Genomic DNA, 27881 nt, shown 5'->3' with positions numbered 1-27881 from the left:
TTCAATAAACGCAAATGTCTGCGAGGGCAACATCAGCCCCATTCAAAGCCTTCATTTAAACCTTTACAGCTATAGACCAGCACTAACCAACACTGTCGTGGAGGAGGCCAAGGGAGCCTTGCCTTTGATGTGTGATTCTAACAGCAGGGGTTGGAACAAAGGAACAACATTTTTCAAGGAACAGAAACGGAACCTGGAATGAAAGTGATCCTTACTGTTCCAGAACAGACCAGTTATTTTTCAAAGCTTTGGAACCGATTAATAACGTTATGTTACATTCCAGGCATTTGTTTTTAGTCCCACAACAAAACGCCTATGCAAAGCCCTCACTCAAACTTATTCCAGTGTCTGCCTGCAAGCTGAACATCTTTGTGTGTGTGTGAGAGAGAGAGAGACACCTGCTCCTTTCCAAAGCATAGGCTCCTGTACTGAGGTTACAAGCTTGATTCAGAAGTCAGGAGCCCTTTTTAATTAGCTAGAAAATAATGGATTAACTTTTTCAATGCTAGTTACGGATACTATAGGCTTAGTTATCATGTTTCATGTCGAATTTATTAACTACAAAATATGTTTTTAATTATGGTGTGACTCTGCACACACTAACTAGCTGGCTTGCTCGAAGGACATTCAACGTTCCTCCATAGAAGCCGCTCCGTAGGTATAATTCTGTGGACCGAATTCAGATAATGCATGTCGTCATAAGATGCCCATCACTTCAACCCTCTCGCTCTCTCCAACCGCAAAATTTCTGTTGCATCTTGCACCATAGGCTACACTTGCCTGTCCATCACGCATGTAAACAACTAGTTTGCCTGCTCTGTCTGCGCTCATTTAATGAGCTAAATGTAAAGAAATGTAATACATAATTTGACAGGTTAAAAAAGGAACAATATAAACCAGTTCTTTTTTGGGGGTTCTAAACTCTTGCTGGTCGGAACAGTGGAACAAAATGAAAGATTTGCGGTTCTGTTCAAAACTAAACGATTGGACAAAATGTTTTAGTTCCAACCCCTGGTTCAGTAACACTTGAGATGCCTCCATTAGCTAACAAGGTATTTTTGGCACAGAAATGACCTGTCATTTAAGTTGTTCTAACCCTGGCCTCCAATATGCCAGTTACTACAGTCACAACCAGCTGTGAAATGTAAAACAAGCATAGACAAACAACAAATACAAAGAACAACATGTCCTAACAACCATCACTTTTCTGGAAAGCAGTAAGACATTTTTTTTTATGGAAACATGAGGCCAGACATTAAGCAACAAGGATACTTGATGAAGAATATTCTCTGATCCAGTGTGGATATGACGAGGCGGTCCTAATATGGATACTGCAATTTATTTGGTGTCCAAATTAGGACAGCATCTTCATACCCATTTAATGATCGTTTATGAGAAGAAAAAAAATGAATTTTCAAATTCCTCTGTTTCTGTTCCTAGTACCATAGATTCAGATTAAATTACATCACATTACAATTAAACAGTCTTGGCTGGCCTATCAGTCAAGACTGGCCTATTACGCCCAGATAAACTTTGTATCCAGATCTTGAGATGATTTCAAGGCTAATAGCACCTAGTTTCACAGTGGATAGACTAGTGCAGAGAGCATACTGGCTCTTTACATCATCACTTCTCTAAGAGGAGAAAGGAATCACAGCAGTAAGAGACACTATGGTACTGTAAATACTATCTAGGGGTGTATTCTTTAAATAGCCTACATGATACTGTATAGTGTAGCCTGTTTTCTTGTTACTGGTCTGGGACCAGCTAATTCAGACAGACAGAGAAATTATAGTTACCCGGCGTAGACTGAAATCAAATGAAACGCAAAAGATCAGGGAGGAGTGGAGGAGGACTGGAGACATGCTACTACACTGGGCTGTGGTCGGGGGAGGTGTGAACGACCTTCACCATACACTCTGTCACCACCACTGTGTCCTTGGTCCGTTGCAGGCCTGTGTACAGCCGCTCATCCAGAGTGGCGCACAGCTTGTCCGTCAGCTCGGCTGTGATGGTCTGTCGGCTGTTGCCCGTGTCAGGAGGCTGGGGGGGCTCGTAAGGGGCCTCAGGGGGGTGTACCGCCTGCCTAGTGTTTTCCTGGGGGTTGGGCTGCTCCCCTAGCAGGCCCTCTCCAACCGGAACAGTGGGAGGGGAACAGGATGCCCTCCCTTCCAGGTCTCTAATGGTCACGGTGCTGCTGCCACAGCTACTGCTGGGACTCGCTCTCCTCCTGTCTCCTTCCTCCACCTCTCCTGCCCCGCCTGCCACCACCTCGGCCTTTGGCATCTGGGGGGTACTGGGGGCCCCCTCGCTGCCCTCCTCATCAGGCGCACTGACGATGCGTGGCAGTGTGCTGTGGAAGCCTGTGTCCAGAGGGTAGTTGACGCTATCGCCTCGTCGCAGGGGGGTCCGCTGCCTCTCAAAGGAGTGGTACTGGTAGCGAACGCCCGGGTCACTGTACTGCTTGTTGCGCTGCCACTGTTTGCGGAGGTGGATGCGCGAGCGATGTTTCCTCGGTGACTCCTGCTGGTCGAACTGGGGGTCGTGGCGGAGGAACTCATGGAAAAGTGCGTCAGTTTTCTTGTCGATGCTGTAGTCGCGGCGGTGTAATGATAAGGGTGGGTGGGAGTGCGGCTGTGCCTCTCGTGGAGTGAACATCTGCCCATACGGAGACCAGCCCAGGGGAGACCTGGACGTTTCTATTGCGATGCCGCCCGTCGCCCCCACCAGCATCTCCTCGCCTGGCTCTTCCTCAAAGATGCGGGCTTCGAAGCTCTCGCCAACTGTGCCAGTGTGCCCTGCACTGGTGAAGTAGTGCCTCTTCTCCAGGGCCGTCCTGTCTATACTGCCACTACTGCCAAACAGTCTTAGCTCCTCTGGCGCCCGTGATGGAGCCTCTATAGACGTATAGCCACTGTCCATCTGCATGAGCTTACGATTGCCTGACTCCCCGTCACTGACCCTCTCTGACTCCACACTGTCCTGCTTCCCCCCTTTCTTCTTCTCTTCCTTCTCCTCTCCCATCCCATCATCCACGGGCAGCTCTACATCCCCTTCGGGTTCATCCCCGATGTCCTGGGAGGGGTTACTGGGCAGTTCACCCCTCTCGGTCCGGCCCCCCAGGGAACTGACACTGTCGGCGTCGCTGCGAACAGAGTCCCTGTCGTTGTTGATCTGGTCTGAGGAGCCGTACTGCTCTAGAGAGGCCCGGAGCGTCCAGATGTCTCTGTACAAGGCCTGGTGGTCTGAGGCCAAGCTCTCCTGTCTACAGTCCCCCAGGCTCGCTGCCTCGTCCTGGGACTCCGGGGACAGGCCGATCAACCCCGCTACTTGGCCCCTGCTGCAGCTGGGCTCCACCACCACCTCCACCTCTAACCTGCATTGACACACACGTACAAAGACGCACACACACACGTACACACACAGTATAACAGTCAGTCACAGAGCGCCCATGCACAGATCTGATGTCTGATGTTTGAGTATGTTTGCAGCCACTGTGATTACAAGTGATCACCATGACTTCTTAAGGTTGTAGGATGTTTTCCACAAACCACTGAACTGCAATGCACAAATGTCATGTATTAGAGAGAAGAATTTCCCTACATTGTGATTTTACTGGTCCCAGTTAGTTATCCATTAGAAGCATGACTTATGGCTTGCATAATGTTAGCAACTATGCATGTTCAGGAATCAACATGAATACTTTCAGCTTCCAGCACTGTAGAAGAAACAAATATGGATTGGCTTTGATTATTACTTATTTTTATTCAGTATATTTTTATTCAGAATATAAATACATATTTGTATTCCTTAAAATCCATCACAGCTCTGCGTCCACAGTAACTTCAAGTAAGGGGGTCACTAATGGAAAATCTTAATTGCATACTGCTTGGGTCCCCTCGCGAGGAGAGGAGAGAGGATGCGAGGAGTTGGCAGTTGAGATTCTCCCATTGACCCCAAAAACTATTCCTGTCCATGACATCATCACTCTGCATCAGCGATGGAATGGGCTGGCTTGTTAAGCAGCTGTGGGTAAAAGTTCCCTGTAGGCACAGATCTAGGATCAGCTTACTCTCCTCAAATCCTAACCGTGACAGGTAAAACATACACAAAACTATCCATAATACTGTTAGTTACCGTATTGATGACTGAGGCAAAGCGGTGAGGTGGAAGGATGGCGAGGGAATTAAAGATACCTGCCGAGGGAGGGTGGTGGCTTGGGGGAGAGGAGGCGGGCGGAGGGGCTGGGGTGGTAGGTGACGTCTTGGGTGCGGGCGATGTACTGGATGAGGTCCATGTGGTGGGCGTCGTTATCCTCCTGGTCCATGCTCTCGCTGGCGGCGCGCTGGCGCTGGAACTGCCTCCTCTTAGGGGACCCTGACACGCAGGACGAAGCAGGTCAAACATTAGTCCAAGGCCACAGAGAGACATGGGATGTCGGTACCAACATTCACCATGGTATATCAAGTTTCACGTTGTATTAGGTGTATGAACGGGATACACATGGTAAACACCATCCAACGAAATGCTTACTTGCAGGTTCCTTCAATAATAAGAAATAATAAAAGATAAGAATGCGAACATAATGTAAATGGCTCAGTAGAATAGAAAACATTTTAGCATAAGTATAATACAGGAAGGCACAAGTTATAGTCCAATATTTACATGCGTTTTGGGGGACTGGGGGGGGGGGGGGCAAGTGTTTAAATTGTGCAGTATTTAGCAATCATAATAAGAGTCTGGTAGCAACAGTTGTGCTGTGTGTAGCATGAATACATTGCCTTCAGAACATACTCATACCCCCGGACTTATTCCACATTTTCTTATGTTACAACCTGAATTCAAAATGGATTAAATATATTTTTTTTACTCATCTACACACAAACCCGATAATGACAAAGTGAAAACTTGTTTTTGACATTCTTGCACATTTATTGACAATGAAATACAGAAATATCTTTATGGGTAAGTCTCTCAGAGCTTTGCACACCTGGATTGTACAAAATTTGCCCATTATTCTTTTCAAAATTCTTCAAACTGTCAAATTGACCACTCAGGAACATTCACTGTCTTCTTGGTAAGCAACTCTAGTGTAGATTTGGCCTTGTGTTTGAGGTTATTGTTCTGCTGAAAGGTGAAATAATCTCCCAGTGCAAGGTGGAAAGCCAACTGAACAAGGTTTTCCTCTAGGATTTTGCCTGTGTTAAGCTACGTGTATCCTGAAAAACTCCCCAGTCCTTAAAGATTACAAGCATACCCATAACATGATGAAGCCACTAGTATCCTTGAAAATATGGAGAGTGGGACTAAGTAATGTGTTGTATTGAATTTGCCCCAAACATATACAGTGGGGCAAAAAAGTATTTAGTCAGCCACCAATTGTGCAAGTTCTCCCACTTAAAAAGATGAGAGAGGCCTGTAATTTTTATCATAGGTACACTTCAACTATGACAGACAAAATGAGAGAAAAAAAATCCAGAAAATCACATTGTAGGATTTTTTAATGAATTTATTTGCAAGTTATGGTGGAAAATAAGTATTTGGTCAATAACAAAAGTTTATCTCAATACTTTGTTATATACCCTTTGTTGGCAATGACAGAGGTCAAACGTTTTCTGTAAGTCTTCACAAGGTTTTCACACTCTGTTGCTGGTATTTTGGCCCATTCCTCCATGCAGATCTCTTCTAGAGCAGTGATGTTTTGGGGCTGTTGCTGGGCAACACGGACTTTCAACTCCCTCCAAAGATTTTCTATGGGGTTGAGATCTGGAGACTGGCTAGGCCACTCCAGAACCTTGAAATGCTTCATACGAAGCCACTCCTTCATTGCCCGAGCGGTGTGTTTGGGATCATTGTCATGCTGAAAGACCCAGCCACGTTTCATCTTCAATGCCTATGCTGATGGAAGGAGGTTTTCACTCAAAATCTCACGATACATGGCCCCATTCATTCTTTCCTTTACACGGATCAGTCGTCCTGGTCCCTTTGCAGAAAAACAGCCCCAAAGCATGATGTTTCCACCCCCATGCTTCACAGTAGGTATGGTGTTCTTTGGATGCAACTCAGCATTCTTTGTCCTCCAAACACAACGAGTTGAGTTTTTACCAAAAAGTTATATTTTGGTTTCATCTGAACATATGACATTCTCCCAATCTTCTTCTGGACCATCCAAATGCTCTTTAGCAAACTTCAGACGGGCCCGGACATGTACTGGCTTAAGCAGGGGGACACGTCTGGCACTGCAGGATTTGAGTCCCTGGCGGCGTAGTGTGTTACTGATGGTAGGCTTTGTTACTTTGGTCCCAGCTCTCTGCAGGTCATTCACTCGATCCCCCCGTGTGGTTCTGGGATTTTTGCTCACCGTTCTTGTGATCATTTTGACCCCACGGGGTGAGATCTTACGTGGAGCCCCAGATCGAGGGAGATTATCAGTGGTCTTGTATGTCTTCCATTTCCTAATAATTGCTCCCACAGTTGATTTCTTCAAACCAAGCTGCTTACCTATTGCAGATTCAGTCTTCCCAGCCTGGTGCAGGTCTACTATTTTTTTTCTTGTGTCCTTTGACATCTCTTCGGCCTCTCTCATCTTTTTAAGTGGGAGAACTTGCACAATTGGTGGCTGACTAAATACTTTTTTGCCCCACTATAGGTGAGCTACAAATGTATTGGGGACAGTGACACATTTGTTGTTTTGGTTCTCTACTCCAGCACTTTGGATTTGATATGATACAATGACTAGAGGTTAAAGTGCAGACTGACAGCTTTAATTTAAGGGTATTTTCATCCATATTGGGTGAACCGTTTAAAAATGATAGCACTGTTTGTACATAGACCCCATATTTTAGAGGACCAAAATGTTTTTTTATTTTTATTAACTTATGTGTATTTAAAGTAGTCAAAATCGTAGTATTTGGTACCATATTCCTAGCATTCAATGATTACATTAAGCTTGTAACTCTAAAAACTTGTTGGATGCAATAGAAATTAAAATGGTAAATAATGTAGTGTCAATTTTATTGTAAATGAGAATAGAATATCTTTCTAAACACTTCCACATTAATGTGGATGCTACCATGATTACGCATAGTCCTGAATGAATCGTGAATAATGATGAGTGACAAAGTTAGATGCACAAATATCCTACCCCCCCAGAGATGCTAACCTCCCCTATTATTGTAATGGTGAGAGGTTAGCATCTCTTATCTGCTTATGTACTGTACCAGTCAGCTGAAGAGATAGCAGCAGGCATTGAGATACACTACATGACCCAAAGTATGTGGACACCTGCTCGTCAAACATCTCATTCCAAAATCATGGGCATTAGTAGGAAGTTGGGAAGGCTTTCCACTAGATGTTGGAACATTGCTGCAAGGATTTGCTTCCCTTCAGCCACAAGAGCATTAGTGATGTTGGGCAATTAGGCCTGGCTCGCAGTCGGCGTTCTAATTCAGCCCAAAGGTGTTTGATTGTGTTAAGGTCAGGGCTCTGTGCAGGCCAGTCAAATTCTTCCACACCGATCTTGACAAACCATTTCTGTATGGACCTCACTTTGTGCACTGGGGCATTGTCATGCTGAAACAGGAAAGGGCCTTCCCCAAACTGTTGCCACAAAGTTGGAAGCACAGAATCATCGACAATGTCATTGTATGCTGTAGCGTTAAGATTTCCCTTCACTGGAACTTAAGGGCCTAGTCCAAAACATGAAAAACAGCCTCAGACTATTATTCCTCCTCCACCATACTCTACAGTTGGCACTATGCATTGGGGCAGGTAGCAGTTCATTCGTTAGACTGCCAGATGGTGAAGCGTGATTTATCACTCCAGAGAAAGCGTATCCACTGCTCCAGAGTACAATGGTGGTGAGCTTAACACCACTCCAGCTGGCATTGCGCATGGTGATCTTAGGCTTGTGTGCGGTTGATTGGCCATGGAAAACAATTTCACAAAGCTCCCGCTAAACGCTTCAACGGCCCCGTTCTGGGAGCTTGTGTGGCCTACAACTTTGCGGCTGAGCCGTTGTTGCTCCTAGATGTTTCCACTTCACAATAATAGCACTTACAGTTGATTGGGGCAGCACTAGCAGTGCAGAAATTTGACAAACTGACATGTTGGAAAGGTGGCATCCTATAACAGTGCTAAGTTGGAAGTCACTGATCTCTTCAGTAAAGCCATTCTACTGCCAATGTTTGTCTATGAAGATTGCATGGCTTTGTGCACATTTTTATATACCTGTCAGCAACGGGTGTGATTGAAATAGCCAAATCCACTAATTTGAAGGAGTGTCCACACACTTTTGTATATATAGTCTATTTGGGGGGTGTTAGTCCTGTGTGCTCTGTTAGCTGTGTGTAGGGGGAGCAGGAGAGGGAGCAGCATTTGTGTGTTTGTGAGGAAAGCTGTGGGGAGGCTTCAGTTAGGCTCACAATGCCTTGGAAGAGAAGAGTCCTGCGTCATAAAGCCATCTGTCAGAGGGTGTGTATGTGTGTGTGTGTATGTGTGTGTGTGGTGTACACAACGCGCCTTGGCAGTTAAGTGAAGCCTCTTGCAGTTGAACCTCATTCTTAAGAAGCATTGTCTTTAAAATAGAATTTGTACACTAAATTTGAGTACAAATAATAATTTTAATGAGGCCGATGCTCCATCCATCATTCTGTACATACAGTAAGCCTGAAACATACTATACATAAATATTAATAAGTCTGTTCTACCTCTGGTGTCCAGACTAGAAGCCCGCTGGCTGCTGTCCAGCTTCCACTTCTTGATCTTGAAGTATGGGCTGGCCCCCTCTAGGCTGGCATGGCGCCTCAGCTTGGTGAAGAACTGCAGGACCGGGCCCTGCCCCACTCCCGCGCTAGGGGACGCACCCGTCACAGACGTCACCGAAGCCCCATCACTCAAAGACGGACTGCCCCCATTCCTGGAGCCAGAAACCATCACCTCAATCTGTGGGAGAGAGAGGGAAAGGGGAAACCTAGTCAGTTGCACAACTGAATGTATTCAACCCAACCCCTCTGAATCAGAGAGGTGCGGGGGGCTGCCTTAAATCGACATCCACGTCAAGGAAGGGATGAACAGCCAGGAGCGATGAAGAGATGTGGGGAGCAGTGGTGTCTGTAATCTTCCCCGAACAAGGCCTTTCCAGAGCCTCTCCCTTGTTTACCCATCATCCTCCACCACTGTGGATGCACATGCTTTACTCCTCCTCTATTGGTTCAGAGGCTTCATGATGACCTCTAGGCTCCAACGTTTCCAGACCAATTAATACTTGTGATTAGCGGCTAACTGTCTTCCATAGTTAAATTAGGATTTTAATTTAAACGTAATCCAACCCAATAATACGGTCATTCAATATTCGGCCCTACCATACGTACAGTGTCTTCAGAAAGTATTCATACCCCTTGACTTATTCCACATTTTGGTGTGTTACAGCCTTGAATTCAAATGGATTAAATTTGATTTTTTTGTACCCCTCTACACACTATAATGACAAAGTGAAAACATATTTTAGGAATTGTTTGCAAATGTATTTAAAATTCATTAAGTAATACTAATTTACGTAAGTATTCACACCCGAGTCAATACTTTGAAGAAGCACCTATGGCAGCGATTAGAGATGTGAGTCTTTCTGGGTAAGTCTCTAAGAGCTATCCACACCTGGATTGTGTAACATTGTTCAAAATTCTGAAGGTCTATGAAATTGGTTGTTGATCATTGCTTGACAACCATTTTCAGGTCTTGCCATAGATTTTCAAGTAGATTTATTTTTGACAAAACTGTGACTTTGCCACTCAGGAACCTTCACTGTCTTCTTGGTATGCAACTCCAGGGTAGATTTGGCCTTGTGTTTTAGGTTATTGTCCTAAAAGGTGAATTCATCTCCCAGTGTCTGGTGCAAAGCAGACTGAAGCAGGTTTTCCTCCGTAATTTTGCCTGTGCTTAGTTCCATTCCATTGATTTTTTTATCCTGAAAAACCCCCCAGTTTTTAACGAATACAAGCATACCCATAACATGATAACACTGCTATGCTTGAAAATATGGAGAGTTTTACGAAGTAATGTGTTGTATTGGATTAGCCCCAAACTTAACACTGTATTCAGGCCAAGAAGTGAATTGCTTTGCTACATTTTTTGCAGTAATACTTTAGTGCCTTGTTGCAAACAGGATGTATGTTTTGGAATATTTTTATTCTGTACAGGCTTCCTTCTTTCTTTAAGTCAGACCCTTTTCCAGTACATGACACACTGACCTCACACACAGATGTGCGCAACTCTTTGCGGCAGTAAGAAAGCCATAGCCATCTGCGCCCATAGCCTAGATTTACGTATTTTTAATTCTGAACAATATAACTTTTTTAGGGTTCTCATAAACTTACAATTATGTTTTTATTCCAGCTTGTACAGTCACTAAGATTATGCACTACCGGTCAAAAGTTTTGAACTACTCATTCAAGGGTTTTTCTTTATTTTTACGATTTTCTTCATTGTAGAATAATAGTGAAGACATCAAAACTACGAAAAAAAAACACATATGGAATCATGTAGTAACCAAAAAAAGTGTTAAACAAATCCAAATATCCTCCATTTGCCTTGATGACAGCTCTGCACACTCTTGCCATTCTCTCAACCAGCTTCACCTGGAATGCTTTTCCAACAGTCTTGAAGGAGTTCCCACATATGCTGAGCACTTGTTGTTTGCTTTTCCTTCACTCTGCGGTCCGACTCATCCCAAACCATCTCAATTGGGTTGAGGTCGGGGATTGTGGAGGCCAGGTCATCTGATGCAGCACTCCATCACTCTCCTTCTTTGTAAAATAGCCCTTACACAGCCTGGAGGTGTTTTGGGTCATTGTCCTGAAAAACAAATGATCGTCCCACTAAGCGCAAACCAGATGGGATGGTGTATTTATGCAGAATGCTGTGGTAGCCATGCAGGTTAAATGTGCCTTGAATTCTAAATAAATCACATACAATATTACCAGCAAAGCACCCCCACACCATAACATCTGCTCCATGCTTTACGGTGGGAAAAACACATGCGGAGACCATCCTTTCACACATACCGTGTCTCACGAAGACACGACGGTTGGAACCAAAAATCTCCAAATTGGACTCATCCGACCAAGGACAGATTTCCTCCGGTCTAATATCCATTTCTCGTGTATCTTGGCTCAAGCAAGTCTTTTCTTATTATTGGTGTCCTTCAGTAGTGTTTTTTTGCAGCAATTTGAAGGACAGATTCACACAGTCTACTCTGAACCGTTTATGTTGAGATGTGTCTGTTACTTGAACTCTGTGAAGCATTTACTTGGGCTGCAATTTCTGAGGCTAGTAACTCTAATGAACTTATCTTCTGCAGCAGAGGTAACTCTGGGTCTTCCATTCCTGTGGCGGTCCTCATGAGAGCCAGTTTCGTCATAGCGCTTGATTTAAATTTTCCGTACTGACTGACCTTCATGTCTTAAAGTAATGATGCTGTCGTTTCTCTTTGCTTATTTGAGCTGCTCTTACCATAATATAGACTTGGTCTTTTGCCAAATAGGGCTATCTTCTGTATACCATCCCTACCTTGTCACAAGACAACTGATTGGCTCAAACGCATTAAGAAGGAAAGAAATTTGACAAATTAACTTTTAAGAAGGCACCCACCCCTGTTAATTGAAATGCATTCCAGGTGATTACCTCATGAAGCTGGTTGAGAGAATGCCAAGAGTGTGCAAACCTGTCATCAAGGAAAAGGGTGGTTATTGGAAGAATCTCAAATAGAAAATATATTTGGATTTTTTTTTGAACACTTTTTTGGTTACTACAGGATTCCATATGTGTTATTTCATAGTTTTGATGTCTTCACTATTATTCTACAATGTAGAAAATAGTAAAAATAAGAAACTTTGAATGAGTAGGTGTTCTAAAACTTTTGACCAGCAGTGTATTTGATTGTGATCTTTGCAAAATAACTATTTTGGATGCAGCTGTTGTTAGCTAGAATGCTAACTCTCATTGATATAGGATGTAGCAAAAGCTAGGCAAAGAGACATTTTACTGGTTGAAGTTGATGTGTTTTTAAGAATAATGCAGTTGACTTGATGATGACAAACATTATATGAAGCAGAACATTCATACCAGCCTTACAATCCAATTATAATCCAAAAGTTGTTGCTTATGACTGCACATCACACATGTAAATAGAGACCTATAATGAACTCCCTCTTGTTCTGCCATCAACTTAAGCGCATCACCCTCGTGTGGCAATGTTTACAAACACAGAAAGGGTCTATTAGGTTAGTATTGTGGGGTAACTACAATGTTGTTGATTCATTCTCAGTTTTCTCCTATCACAGCCATTCCACTTTGTAACTGTTTAAAGTCACCATTGGCCCCATGGTGAAATCCCTGAGCAGTTTCCTTCCTCTTCGGTAACTGAGTTAGGAAGGACGACTGTATCTTTGTAGTGACTGGGTGTATTGATACACCATCCAAAGTGTAATTAATAACTTCAATGTTCAAAGGGATATTCAATGTTGGCTTTATTTATATTTACCCAAACACCAATAGGTGCCCTTCTTAGCGAGGCATTGGAAAACCTCCCTGGTCTTTGTGGTTGAATCTGTGTTTGAATTCACTGATAAACTGAGGGACCTCACAGATAATTGTAGGTTTGGCGTACATAGATGAGGTAGTCATTAAACACTATTACACTAAGTCAGTCCAAGCAACTTATTATGTGACTTTTTACTCCTGAACTTATTTAGGCGTTGAATAGTTTTTTTTATTTATTTTTTTAAATCAATAAATCAAATTCCACTGACATTATGGGGTATTGTGTGTAGGCCGGTGATAAAAAATATATTTTTAATACATTTCAAATTTAGGCTGTAACACAACAAAATGTGTCAAGGGGGTGAACACTTTCTGAAGGCACTGTAGATATACCCTGTGATACCCTGTGACCCTATGTGATGATGAGGGAATAACTGATTCGCTTAACGTAGTGTTTAATAGTGTAGATAACATTTGATTGATTGGTTCGGTGGGATGACTGATTGATAGATAGATAGATAGGGGGAAAGTGACTCACGCTGCTGCTGCAGAGCTCCTTGGGTCCCGGGACCAGGTAACTCTCACTGAAGCTGGAGTCCACCACCGAGTTGAGGGTGTCCCCAGGGAGGGCTGAGCTGGGGCTGACACTCAGACTGGTCAACGCTGTCTGGGGTAGGGGCTGCAGGGCACACAGTGCCGGCTATGCACATAATGATTGAGAAACCTCAGTTAAAGGCAAAATCAATGTATATGTCTCATTGGAAAGAGGAGGCAGAATGATCCATAGGCTGTATCTGATAGAGCTGAAACACACTGTGGGACCCACATTGATGGATGGCCTAATTGGTCAAGTCATGACTAATGATGTATCAATGCTAATAGCAGCACGGCTGTCACCTGGAAGATGGAAAGGCTGGACTTGGCGGCGGGGCGAGTCGTCATGGCGATGCTGATCTCTGATGACTCACACTCGTGGATGGTGACGATCTTGAGGGCCAGGGGCGGGATGTGGAGGTGTGTGAGTCGCGCATTCTTCAGGTGGTGGAAGTCACCCTCAGTCAACGTGTACCTGAGGTGGAACACAGTTGAGAAACAGTTCAGAGAGTTCAAGGCTGATGCAATATAAATGCTACTGTGCAATCCCCTGCAAGGAATCTTCTTCTATCCTCGTCCTCGGGAGCCACAAGGAGTGAAGTATTTTGTTCTCAGCTATCACTACACCTGATGAGATCGTTTCCTTTGTTGGAAGTTTTTAGTACTGGGCTGGAAAAAAAGCTTGCACACACTGTAGGTTCCTGGGACCAGAATCTCTAAACTTAATTTGCATATCAGAATGAGGTGGGGCTCATGCAAAGAACCCAGACAGTCAGAAAGAGAGAGCACACAGAGCTTAGTTACCATTTCAGAGCATCAGTCCCTATAATTATCCTGTAATAAAACCATCCATAAAAACACTTTTAAAACTGCCTTTATAATGTATTACACAGTTGTCTCCATAATGTCTTCCAATGTAACAAACTATGCGGCAATCTTCTCACAGATTTTTAAAACAAACACTTTATTGCCAAGGCAGTCATTGTCTTGTAGCGCAGAATATGAGCATATTCAGCGTGGTCTAGTGCGGGGGAGTGAGTGGGCGTCTGGATCTGTCTGACCTGCGGCCTTTATCCAGGGCCTTCCTGCCGTGGTTGAAGAGCGCCGCCTCGTTGAAGGAGACCCGGCGGCCGCCCTGGGTGCCCGTGGACAGGAAGCGCTCCGTCTCCATGTCCATGTGGGAGCTGGCGGCCGACAGGCAGTCTGACTCGTCGACCCGGATGGTGATCTCTGCTGGGGGAGAGTGGGGTGTATAAAGGGAGAGGTAAAGGTCTGGTGGAAGAACAGCACCACAGCCTCATTTACTACTTGTCTTGTCATGCAAATGTGTCTATGTCTAGTATTTTATGTATTCTAAATGGAGCTGTGCTTGTTCTAATATATTCAGAGATATAACAGATCTGATAGTGTAGTAAATGTATTTTTTATTAGGGACAGTGCCTTCAGAAAGTATTCACACCCCTTGACTTTTTCTTCAATTTGTTGTTACAGCCTGAATTTAAAATGGTTTTAATTTAGATGTTTTGTGTCACTGGCTTATACACAATACTCCATAACGTCAAAGTGGAGTTATGTTTTTAGAAATGTTTACAAATTAAATAATTAAAGCTAAAATGTATTGAGTCAATAAGTATTCAACCCTTTTGTTATGGCAAGCCTAAATACACAGAACAAAAACATAAACGCAACATGTAAAGTGTTGGTCCCATGATTCATGAGCTGAAATAAAAGATCCCAGAAATGTTCCATACGCACAAAAAGCTTAATTCTCTAAAATGTTGTGCACAAATTTGTTTACATCCCTGTTAGTGAGCATTTCTCCTTCGCCAAGATAATTCATCCACCTGACAGGTGTGGCATATCAAAAATCTGATTAAACAACATGCTCATTACACAGGTGCACCTTGTGCGGGGGACAATAAAAGTCCACTCTAAAATGTACAGTTGTGTTACACAACACAATACCACAGACGTCTCAAGTTTTGAGAGAGTGTGCAATTGGCTTGCTGACTGCTGGAATGTCCACCAGAGTTGTGGCCAGAAAATGGAATGTTCATTTCTCTACCATAAGTCGCCTCCAACGTCGTTTTAGAGAATTTGGCAGTACGACCAACTGGCCTCACAACCGCAGACCAAGTGTATGACGTTTTGTTGCGAGCGGTTTGGTCATGTCAACATTGTGAACAGAGTTCCCCATGGTGGCAGTGGGGTTATGGTATGGGCAGGCATAAGCTACATACAATGAACACAATTGCATTTTATCAATGGCAATTTGAATGCACAGAGATACCATGACGAGATCCTGAGGCCCATTGTCATGCCATTCATCCGCCGCCATCATCTCAAGTTTCAGCATGATAATGCACAGCTCCATGTCCCAAGGATCTGAACCCAAATCCTGGAAGTTGAAAATGTCCCAGTTCTTCCAAGGCTTGCATACTCACCAGACATATTTGGGATGCTCTGGTTCGATATGTACGACAGCGTGTTCCCGCCCAATATAAAGCAGCATTGCAAAGTCATTGAAGAAGATTGGGACAACATTCCACAATCAACCGCCTGATCAACGCTCTGCGAAGGAGATGTCAGGCTGCATGAGGTAAATGGTGGTCACACCAGATACGGACTGGTTTTCTGATCCACGCCCCTACCTTTCTTTTAAAGGTACAGTTGAAGTTGGAAGTTTACATACACCTTAGCCAAATAGATTTAAACTCAGTTTCTCACAATTCCTGACATTTAATCCGAGTAAAAATTCCATGTCTTAGGTCAGTTAGGGTCACTACTTTATTTTAAGAATGTGAAATGTCAAAATAATAGTAGAGATAATTATTTATTTCAGCTTTTATTTCTTTCATTGCATTCCCAGTGGGTCATAAGTTTACATACACTCAATTAGTATTTGGTAGCATTACCTTTAAATTGTTTAACTTCGGTCAAATGTTTCAGGTAGCCTTCCACAAGCTTCCCACAATAAATTGGGTGAATTTTGGCCCATTCCCCCTGACAGAGCTGGTGTAATTGAGTCAGGTTTGTAGGCTGGTGTTCTTCAGCTTACGAGCTTCACACTTTTTCCTCCAAACATAACAATGGTTATTAAGGCCAAACAGTTCTATTTTTGTTTCATCAGACCAGAGGACATTTCTCAAAAAAGTGCAATCTTTGTCCCCATGTGCAGTTGCAAACCGTAGTCTGGCTTTTTTATGGTGGTTTTGGAGCAGTGGCTTCTTCCTTGCTGAGCGGCCTTTCAGGTTATGTCGATATAGGACATGTTTTACTGTGGATATAGATACTTTTGTACCTGTTTCCTCCAGCATCTTCACAAGGTCCTTTGCTGTTGTCCTGGGATTGATTTGCACTTTTCACACCAAAGTACGTTCATCTCTAGGAGACAGAACACGTCTCCTTCCTGAGCGATATGACGGCTGCTTGGTCCCATGGTATTTATACTTGCGTACTATTGTTTGTACAGATAAACGTGTTACCTTCAGGCGCTTTGAAAACGTGCCCAAGGATGAACCAGACTTGTGGAGGTCTACAATTTTTTTCTGAGGTCTTGGCTGATTTCTTTTGATTTTCCCCTGATGTCAAGCAAAGAGGCACTGAGTTTGAAGGTAGGCCTTGAAATACATCCACAGGTACACCTCCAATTGTCAATTAGCTGATCAGAAGCTTCTAAAGCCATGACATAATTTTCTGGAATTTTTCCAAGCGGTTTAAAGGCACAGTCAACTTAGTGTATGTAAACTTCTGACCCACTGGAATTGTGATACAGTGAAGTGAAATAATCTGTCTGTAAACAATTGTTGGAAAAATGACTTGTGTCATGCACAAAGTAGATTTCCGAACCGACTTTCCAAAACTATAGTTTGTTAACAAGACATTTGTGGGGTGGTTGAAAAACAAGTTTTAATGACTCCAACCTAAGTGTATGTAAACTTTCGACTTCAACTGTATCGGTGACCAACAGATGTATATCTGTATTCCCAGTCATGTGAAATCCATAGATTAGGGCCTAATGAATGTACTTCAATTGACTGATTTTCTAATATGAACTGTAACTCAGTAAAATCTTTTCAATTGTTGCATTTATATTTTTGTTCAGTATAGATATCAGTGGGGCCATGGAAATCTACTCTAGTGGCATGATTTTTTAAAGACTACCTCATCTTTGTACCCCACACATACAATTATCTGTAAAGTTCCTCAGTCGAGCAGTGCATTTCAAAAACAGATTCAACCACAAAGACCTGGGAGGTTTTCCAATGCCTGGCAAAGAAGGGCATTGGTAGATGGGGTATAAATAAAAAAGTCAGATATTGAATATCCCCTTGAGCATGGGGAAGTTATTCATTGCACTTTGAATCAATATACCCAGTCCCTACAAAGATACAGGCGTTTTTTCTAACTTAGTTGTTGGAGAGGAAAGAAACCGCTTTATGATTTCACCATGAGGCCAACGGTGATTTTAAAACAGTTACAGAGTTTAATGGCTGTGATAGGAGAAAAATTAGGATGGGTCAACAACGTTGTAGTTACTCCACATTAGTAAGCTTAAATGACAGAGTGAAAAGAAGGAAGCAGAATAAAAATATTCCAAAACATGCATCCTGTTTGCAATAAGGTACTAAGTAAAACAATAACCTAAAACCCAATGCCAAATATACACTGGAGTTGCTACCAAGACAACACTGAATGTTACTGAGTGGCCTAGCTAGTCAGAACTTGACTTAAATCAGCTTGAAAATCTATGGCAAGCCATTCTCAAGGCTGTCTAGCAATGGCAGAGCTTGAAGAATTTTTAAAAGAATGTGCAAATATTGTATACTGAACAAAAATAAACACAATTTCAAAAGATTTTACTGAGTTACAGTTCATATAAGGAAATCAGTCAATTTAAATAAATGAATTAGGCCCTAATCTATGGATTTCACATGACTGGTGCAGCCACTTGGCAGCCAGATCCTACCACTCATGAGTCAGGTCCAGCCAATCAGAATGAGTTTTTCCCCAGAAAAGGGCTTTAATAAAGACAGAAATCTTCCTCAGCACCCTACCTCCCCCTCCTCAAGTGAAGAAACTGGATGTGGAGGCCCCGGGCTGGCGTGGTTGCATGTGGTCTGTGGTTGTGAGGCCGGTTGGATGTACTGCCAAATTCTCTACAAAATGTATTTTATTTTATTTTAATTTCAGCTCATGAAAAATGGGACCAACAGTTTACATGTTGCGTTTACATGTTTGTTCAGTATACAATCCAGGTGTGCAAAGTTCTTAGAGATTTACCCCCAAAAGACTGACAGCTGTAATGTGATTCTAACATGTATTGACTCAGGGGGTTGAATACTTATGTAATCAAGACTCTTTATATTAGCTTTTTATTTATAATATATATTTTTTATAAATGTTCAAATTTTTCTTCCACTTTGACATTACAGATTATTTTGTGTAGATCGTTTACAAAACTGACATTTAAAGCCATTTTAATCCCAATTCGTAACACAACAAAATGTGATAAAAGGGGTGGGAATACTTTCTGAAGGCACTTTAAAACTTTGTCTCACTTAATGAATGTAATGTGTTACTGAATTATCACACCCAGCAGAGAGCGGAGATCCTCAGAAAACCCACATCTAAATGTTTGTATTTACACAACATGATTACGTATCAGAGGAGCATGACCTTTTATCCCTGTTCTTGGGATAAAACATGGCAGCTAGCTGCCGAAACAGTGACTTTAAAGAAATGATTTGCATCGGAGCAAAAGTTTATATTTTATTCGGCTGCTATACATTCTTTTCCCAAGTGCGGAAGAATGATAAACATGGTTTTGACTCTCCCTCACTCACCATGGACTGGTTGAGACGCCTCAGTGTAGGTCGTGTTGGTTTTCTCAGGGTCGTCGCTGGCACTGCAGCACAGAGGAGCAGATCAATGCACAGACATTATTACAACTGATGTCTATGGCTGTGTCTCAAATCATACGCTAGTCTCTATTTAGTGCAGTACTTTTGACCTACAGTGCCTTGCGAAAGTATTCGGCCCCCTTGAACTTTGCGACCTTTTGCCACATTTCAGGCTTCAAACATAAAGATATAAAACTGTCTTTTTTTGTGAAGAATCAACAACAAGTGGGACACAATCATGAAGTGGAACGACATTTATTGGATATTTCAAACTTTTTTAACAAATCAAAAACTGAAAAATTGGGCGTGCAAAATTATTCAGCCCCCTTAAATTAATACTTTGTAGCACCACCTTTTGCTGCGATTACAGCTGTAAGTCGTTTGGGGTATGTCTCTATCAGTTTTGCACATCGAGAGACTGACATTTTTTCCCATTCCTCCTTGCAAAACAGCTCGAGCTCAGTGAGGTTGGATGGAGAGCATTTGCGAACAGCAGTTTTCAGTTCTTTCCACAGATTCTCGATTGGATTCAGGTCTGGACTTTGACTTGGCCATTCTAACACCTGGATATGTTTATTTTTGAACCATTCCATTGTAGATTTTGCTTTATGTTTTGGATCATTGTCTTGTTGGAAGACAAATCTCCGTCCCAGTCTCAGGTCTTTTGCAGACTCCATCAGGTTTTCTTCCAGAATGGTCCTGTATTTGGCTCCATCCATCCTCCCATCAATTTTAACCATCTTCCCTGTCCCTGCTGAAGAAAAGCAGGCCCAAACCATGATGCTGCCACCACCATGTTTGACAGTGGGGATGGTGTATTCAGCTGTGTTGCTTTTACGCCAAACATAACGTTTTGCATTGTTGCCAAAAAGTTCAATTTTGGTTTCATCTGACCAGAGCACCTTCTTCCACATGTTTGGTGTGTCTCCCAGGTGTCTTGTGGCAAACTTTAAACAACACTTTTTATGGATATCTTTAAGAAATGGCTTTCTTCTTGCCACTCTTCCATAAAGGCCAGATTTGTGCAATATACGACTGATTGTTGTCCTATGGACAGAGTCTCCCACCTCAGCTGTAGATCTCTGCAGTTCATCCAGAGTGATCATGGGCCTCTTGGCTGCATCTCTGATCAGTCTTCTCCTTGTATAAGCTGAAGGTTTAGAGGGACGGCCAGGTCTTGGTAGATTTGCAGTGGTCTGATACTCCTTCCATTTCAATATTATCGCTTGCACAGTGCTCCTTGGGATGTTTAAAGCTTGGGAAATCTTTTTGTATCCAAATCCGGCTTTATACTTCTTCACAACAGTATCTCGGACCTGCCTGGTGTGTTCCTTGTTCTTCATGATGCTCTCTGCGCTTTTAACGGACCTCTGAGACTATCACAGTGCAGGTGCATTTATACGGAGACTTGATTACACACAGGTGGATTGTATTTATCATCATTAGTCATTTAGGTCAACATTGGATCATTCAGAGATCCTCACTGAACTTCTGGAGAGAGTTTGCTGCACTGAAAGTAAAGGGGCTGAATAATTTTGCACGCCCAATTTTTCAGTTTTTGATTTGTTAAAAAAGTTTGAAATATCCAATAAATGTCATTCCACTTCATGATTGTCTCCCACTTGTTGTTGATTCTTCACAAAAAAATACAGTTTTATATCTTTATGTTTGAAGCCTGAAATGTGGCAAAAGGTCGCAAAGTTCAAGGGGGCCGAATACTTTCGCAAGGCACTGTATATAGGGAATAAGGTGTGATTTGAGATGTTTCCTATGCATTTAGAACTTTAGGCCTCTACCTCAGCCAATACCACGAGCCCGTCCTCCCCAATTAAGGTGCACCAACCTCCTGTGATGTGTTTTCTACTAATAAATATTACTAGATTAAATCTATGATCTGCAGTGCTAATGATTTATGATCTGCAGTTCTAATCATATACATTTCTCTAAGGGGAGGAATTGTTTATTCCCTATATTATTGCTAATTGCCCTGAATGCACTGTGTTTTTGACCCCCCCACCACAGCCTTATACTGGAGCAGTAGAGCAACGGAGGTCTCTTCCCTGTCAGTGCATCTGCGGTTCCTTTGTGCTATATTATCTGTGAGAGAATGACTTGAGGGATTTCTCTGTCCGCCCGGCTCTGTGCTTTCATTTCCTCTGTGCGCTCTGCCTGCGGTGTGTGTGTGTTTCACAGGGCTGCAGCCACAGCTTATAGCAGTGTGAGACGCAAGATGAATCACCGCCGATGGCTGCTATGAAATCTCATTACACTCATCATTTGTACCAGTCAGCACTACTCTACCCTGGCCAGCCTGCAGCTGCCTCTATATGTGCTGCTGTATACAGAAAGGACAGGCGCATGGTAATGGAATAAACATGGCTTTCTATTCAAATATTTGGATGGTCTCCATCTCACTCAGACATACATAGCTACATCACTAAACCATGCAGACTAGTGGTCTGACCTGTTATAGCTGCGGTCTCCATCACAGCAGCGTCTGGAGACAATCAGGATGACAGATAGCAGGACCAGTGTTCCCCCTAGGAAGATGGACAGGAGCACCAGCAGTAGGACGTAACCATTCTGTTTACCAGGCTCAAATGGGACCCCCTGGAGAAACAGTGGAGAGGATGAGGGACACCTGGGTGCACAGGTGTGCTGATTGTTCTGGGGTTGAGGCTAAGTGCATGACTAAGTTCCCGAGAGGAATGGGTGTTTACTGAGAGACAGGGACCACTGAGGCTGTGTGTGTAGGGTAGAGTGGAGAAGAAGGGAAAAAAATAACTGTCTTTCTCACATGAACATCAAAGCCCAGAGTATAGCTACTTGTAGCAGGGCCTCCTGGCTAATTGCTACCCTGATCTCTGTATGATCAGGCTATTCATGTGAGACAAGGCAGCAGGAAGCCTAAATTGAAGAAAAAAAAAAAAAAAAAACACTACACTTTCCTCAGCAACAGTTCTTCTTAATTGCTTTTACTTGTTAGAGAGCAATTATTAAGCTCTACATACAGTACCAGTCAGAAGTTTGGACACACCTACTCATTCAAGGGTTTCTTTATTTTTACTATTTTCTACATTGTACAATAATATTAAATACATATGGAATCATGTAGTAACCAAAAAAAAAAAAAAAAAAAAAAAAAAGTGTTAAATCAAAAATATTTTCTACTTGAGATGCTTCAAATTAGCCAGCTTTTGCCTTGGATGACAGCTTTGCACACTCTGGTCATTCTATCAACCAGCTTCACGAGGTAGTCACCTGGAATGCATTTCAATTTACAGGAGTGCCTTGTTAAAATGAATTTGTGTAATGTCTTTCCTTCTTAATGCGTTTGAGCCAATCAGTTGTGTTGTGACAAGGCAGGGTTGGTATACAGAAGATAGCTGTAATGAAGACACTGAGACAAGAAGCAGATGAAACGTTTAATAAAACAAACATGGAACCAGACAACATAGTAGTGTCTTTGCATAAACACAGGATCAATACTGACTGGGGAAGGAACCTAAGGGTGTGCCAGATATAGGAGAGGTAAGTGAGGTAACGGAGTCCAGGTGTGCCTCATGATGTACAAGTGTGTGTAATGATGGATCCCAGGACCGGTGGTTAGTATACCGGTGACGCCGGAGGGGAGGAGCAGACAAGTCAGTACCCCGGCGCGCGGCTCCAGCCGCAGGATGACGCCGACCAAAGGGATGGCCCCGAGTACGAGGAGCGGGCCAGTCCAGGCGGTAAAGATGGTATTCACGGATGGTGTTGGGATCCAGAATGTCCTCCACCAGGAATCCAACACCGCTCCTCTGGGCTATACCCCTCACAGTCCACCAGGTACTGAAGCCGACCCTCACAACAGTCGGGAGCCTATTAGAGATCTGACGGCATAGGCCAGACCCCCCTCGGTGTCCAGCTAGGGGACCAGGAACCACCAGCCTGAAAAGGGAGACATGAAAAACAGTGAGATACGGTAGTCACTGCAAAGCTGTAACCTGTACGTCACCTCGTTGATCCTCCAGAGAACCTTGAACGGCCCCACAAACCGGGGCCTCAGCTTCTTGCAGGGCAGGCGAAGTGGGAGTGTTTGAGCAATAGGTGAAAAGTCCCTTCAGTAGACGGAAGGCCTTGTTGGCTGCTGGGCTCCACACCAACCTACAGGGCCCACCCTTGAGGAGAGGCGACTGGCCTGAAGTTCCTGATGAAATGGAGGTAAAAGTTGGCAAACCCCAAAAACCGTTGTAACCCCTTTATGGTGGTTGGAACTGGCCATGACCTGACATCTACCTATTTGTCATCCATCCTCACTTCCTGTGGGCTGATTTTGTAGCCTAAGAAGGAGACAGCCTTCTGATGAAATTGGCACTTCTCAGCCTTGAAGAACAGGTGGTTAGCCAGGAGATGTTCCAGGACTGCTCGAACGTTAGTGATGTGATCCTCCAGGGTAGCCTAGTAGACCAGGATGTAATCGATATACACAACCACCTGGCGACCGACCATGTCCCTGAACACCTCATTAATGAATGTATGGAACACTGACGGAGCATTAGCTAAACCAAATAGCATAGTGACCAGACATCGTGCTAAATGCAGTCTTCTACTCATCCCCCTCCTGGAACCAGATGAAATTGTATGCACACCTCAGTTCCAGTTTGGTAATGAACCTGGCCTCGCGGAGCTGTTCAATGGCTGCCGGCACTAACGGGAGAGGTTAAGGTACTTTGCGGCGATTGCGTTGATTCCTATGTACTCAATACATGGGCGTAACCTTCAATTTTTTTGGGCCACGAAGAAGAAACCAGCCAACACAGGAGAAGTGGACGTGCGGATGAAACCTTGTTGGAGCGCCTCTTGGATGTAATCATTCATAGCCTGGTCTCAACCACTGACAGAGGGTAAATGCATCTGTGCAGAGGCACAGACCCTGCCAGCAGGTTGATGGCACAGTGCCAGGGGATGATGAGGAGAAAGACAGGTGGCGCCGGTCTTGGAGTATACCTCGCGCAGGTCCTGGTATACCTCCGGGATATTGGGCTGAAGGGAAACCACAGGACTTTCAACTGAGATGGAACCACATGGGATGGGGAAGCAGGTCCTCTGGCATTCGGGTGACCAGTCTGATTCTCATCCTCGACCATGAGATGGTGAGGTTATGGCGTTAAAGCCATAATGTTAAGATGATGTTGAGAGGAGGCAAGGGTCTGGTCAAGGCACCGGAATCCACGAACGCTGTAGACAGTACATGAGGGACAGTCAACAAGTGTTATGGACACCAAAAAGAGAGTTTAGTAGAAAGTGATGAAGATGGAATACTCACTCCTGTCCTATGAGGTGGAAGATCACGTGACCATCCCTCTGCTCTTGTGGATCCCGGATTAGCAAGTGCAGGACACCGCTGCAACTGGTGCCCTCCTTGACCACAATACAGCCCCCGTCTGCATCGTTCAGCCGCAGGGAGGTGTGAGACCCCTACCTCCATGGGTTCAGGCTCTGATCCAGTGTTCTCTGATGAGTGTGTCCAAAGAGGTCGTCATCTCGACAGGCCAATTCCGTCTGGACCTCCTCGCACAGACCTCTTTGGAATAGCATATGAAGCACCGGCTCGTTCCATCTGCTGGATGCTGCTACTGTCCGGAAGGTGAGCATGTACTCGGCAGCCGTCTGGTCCCCCTGCCGTAATTGGAATAAGCACTCACCCCTCTCTCTGCCCTTCGGGGGATGCTCGAAGATGCATTTGAACAGAGCCATGAACCCCTCATATTAATCTAGCTCGTCCTCTCTCCCAGGCAGCCATGGCCCATTCCAAAACCCACCCAGTCAGAGAAATAACCGTGGCAATCTTGGACCTCTAGGTGGTGGGGCTCCCCTTTAGTGCAAGAAGAGGGAGCACTGAAGTAGAACGCCACAGCATTTAGATGGGGTGCTGTCATGTTTATCCGGGGAGGGACAAACGGGTATCACTGACCTGAGTGGGTTGCTGAATGGGCTGTTGTGCTGGCGCAACTGTTTGTAGAGTATCCTCCACTAGTTGACGGCAATGTATGTTCGAGACTGAAGAAACTCTCCCATAGCCGTCCCCAGTTGTGCCAGCTGGTCCTGGTGTTGACGTAGAAGGTATCCCTGCTGGTTTGGACTAAGTCCATATTATGGCAAGAACCACTTAAACAAGTGAAGAGAAACGACAGTCCATCACTTTAAGACATGAACATTTCAAGAACTTTGGAAGTTCTCAAGTGCAGTCACAAAAGCCATCAAGCGTTGTAATGAAACTTTCATGAGGACCGCCACAGGAAAGGAAGACCCAGAGTTACCTCTGCTGCAGAGGATAAGTTCATTAGAGTTACCAGCCTCAGATAATTGGCAATTAACTGCACCGCAGATTGCAGCCCAAATAAATGCTACAGAGTTCAAGTAACAGACATCAACATCAACTATTCAGAGAAGACTGCGTGAATCAGCCCTTCATGGTCAAATTGCTGCAAAGAAACCACTAGTAAAGGACAATAATAATAATAATAATAATAAGAGACTTGCTTGGTCCAAGAAACACGAGCAATGGACATTAGACCGGTGTAAATCTGTCCTTTGGTCTGATAACCTCAAATTTGAACTTTTTGGTTCCAATCGCAATGTCTTTGTGAGACAGAGTAGGTGAACAGATGATCTCCGCATTTGTGGTTCCCACCATGAAGCATGGAGGAGGTGGTGTAATGGTGCTTTGCTGGTGACACGGTCAGTGATTTTATTATTTTTTTTAAATTCAAGGCACACTTAACCAGCATGGCTACCACAGCAGTCTGCAGCAATACGCCATCCCATCTGGCTTAGTTGGACTATCATTTGTTTTTCAACAGGACAATGACCCAAAACACACCTCCAGGCTGTGTAAAGGATATTTGACCAAGGATGGTGATGGAGTGCTGCATCAGATGACCTGGCCGCCACAATCACCCAACCTCAACCTAATTGAGATGGTTGGGATGAGTTGGACCACAGAGTAAAGGAAAAGCAGCCAACAAGTGCTCAGCATGTGGGAACTCCTTCAAGACTGTTGGAAATGCATTCCAGGTGACTACCTCATGAAGCTGGTTGAGAGAATGCCAAGAATGTGCAAAGCTGTCAAGGCAAAAGGGTGGCTACTTAAGATTCTGAAATATTATTTTGACTTGTTTAATATTTTGCTTACTACATGATTCCATGTGTTATTTCATAGTTTTGCTGTCTTCATTATTATTCTACAATGTAAAAAATAAAGAAAACCACTTGAATGAGTAGGTGAGTCCAAACTTTTGACTGGTACTGTACTTCTGCCTATTGTGTAAGACCAGGTATGGTAAGGGTGATCAAAACTCTAGTAGCTTTCAGATGTTAAAAACAGACAATGCTATGAGAAATACAAACAATCCACTGTGCAGATGCATTACCTTACCAATTACAACATGCAGGTTGACGCCATTGATTTACACCCACTGGTTTGTGCACAGTGAATCTATAAATGCCACAGAGCAATTTATCAATTGTGGCCTGTGCTATTAACCTGTCTGCACCTAAGACAGGAAAAGGTGCTCTGATGGTGGCGCTGGAGCTGACTGAATACAACAGGGAGGAGATTTTAGGCTGGCTGTTCAACGCATAGTTTAGGTTTGACCAAAAAGGTCATTCTGAAGGAGGTTGGACTTCCATATGATAGAAATGGGTCTACCTAAAAGCTTTACAAAGAGGTAGGAGCTTCCTTTCAGACAGTAAACCTTCACCCCGCCAACAGCATGTCAAGGCACTTTGGCTCTAGAGAAGCTGTGTGTGGCTAATTGAAAAAGCATCAGACAACCAGAAAGTCCCTTTTGATAGACTACTATCCAAACAAAAGCCTTAGAAACGCTCCAGCTAGTTTACTCAGAAACAAACTTTTGGGACTTCCTTCATCCATTGCATTGTTAGATGCAAACCGCTCAAGGGCAGCAGTACAACTGTTGTACAAAGGCATGCTGCTATTGCAAGCATGTTTAATACCAGTCACAAAGGCTACAGTCCATGCAGTAACCAAGGTTAAAAACTGTAGTCTGTACCATAAACTCAGTAATATTCATGTTACCCCAGTGTTGACTACTGACATCAGAAAATAATTTCTCTAAGGAGGAATTAAATTTAAGATTAGATCAGGGATTTAATCATTTCAGACCCAGCCCAGGATGTTCCCTCTATCAGCCATTCAGGCAGAATAGAGGAAGAACAGTCAGCTCTGTCAGTTAGCAGAAAACCCACACAGAAGGGGCTCTGGCAGTGACTTACGGTTGAGTTCTCGGTGAGGTTGTTCCAGACGGTAGACTCATTGCTCATGGTCCAGGCAAGCGTGAGCGTCCCCCTGAGACAACCAACAGGAAGTTAGGCAGCTGTTGGAATAGACACCACAAAACACCAGTTATATCTGAGAGATCTACTGTAAATATATCTGCAGACATATGTCCCTCTAAAATAATTGAGGAATATGCAGAAAAACAAAAACAGAATGACAAAGGCCTGTAACATAATTATACTGTGGGCCACCTTTATCAACCGGCTGCATATGAAAGTGGCATTGAATCTGAACAAATACACTTCAGAACATATACCAACACAGTGGCAAGAAAAAGTATGTGAACCCTTTGGGATGACCTGGCTTTCTGCATAAATTGGTCATACAATTTGATCTGATCTTCAATAGACAAAACGGTCTGCTTAAACTAATAAACAAGTATACATTTTCATGTCTTTATTGAACACACCGTGTAAACCTTCAGTATAGGGTGGAAAAATTATGTGAACCGTAGGATTTAATAACTGGTTGACCCTCCTTTGGAAGCAATAGCCTCAACCAAA

At 43.6% G+C, this 27881-nt stretch overlaps 1 protein-coding gene across 1 annotated transcript; it reads right to left on the bottom strand.

The window, feature by feature from the left end:
- Positions 1 to 1869: 1869 nt before the first annotated feature.
- Positions 1870 to 27362, bottom strand: LOC139410144 (voltage-dependent calcium channel beta subunit-associated regulatory protein-like). Its single transcript, XM_071155587.1, has 9 exons — positions 27315 to 27362; positions 21499 to 21644; positions 18978 to 19039; positions 14193 to 14364; positions 13435 to 13606; positions 13076 to 13237; positions 8709 to 8943; positions 4197 to 4377; positions 1870 to 3376 (listed from the first exon to the last, which is right to left on the bottom strand). Exons 1-9 carry the CDS (start codon positions 27360 to 27362, stop codon positions 1870 to 1872), a joined length of 2685 nt encoding a protein of 894 aa, XP_071011688.1.
- Between the last annotated feature and the right edge of the window lie 519 nt (positions 27363 to 27881).

This window comes from Oncorhynchus clarkii, chromosome 5 (assembly GCF_045791955.1).
Source record: "Oncorhynchus clarkii lewisi isolate Uvic-CL-2024 chromosome 5, UVic_Ocla_1.0, whole genome shotgun sequence".
Classification (NCBI taxonomy): Eukaryota; Metazoa; Chordata; class Actinopteri; order Salmoniformes; family Salmonidae; genus Oncorhynchus; species Oncorhynchus clarkii.
The sequence above is the reverse complement of the archived record's forward strand: the minus strand, read 5'-3'. Positions and strand labels throughout refer to the sequence as shown.

What these genes read in the sequence shown, in the direction of transcription:
- LOC139410144 (XM_071155587.1), bottom strand. Translation starts at nt 27,362, where the DNA reads ATGAGCAATGAGTCTACCGTCTGGAACAACCTCACCGAGAACTCAACC. An exon ending in GGAGACCGCAGCTATAACAG is followed by an intron (nt 19,040 to 21,498) that starts GTCAGACCACTA and finishes TCTGTGCTGCAG; the next exon opens with TGCCAGCGACGACCCTGAGA. An exon ending in CCACCACCCTCCCTCGGCAG is followed by an intron (nt 3,377 to 4,196) that starts GTATCTTTAATT and finishes GTGTCAATGCAG; the next exon opens with GTTAGAGGTGGAGGTGGTGG.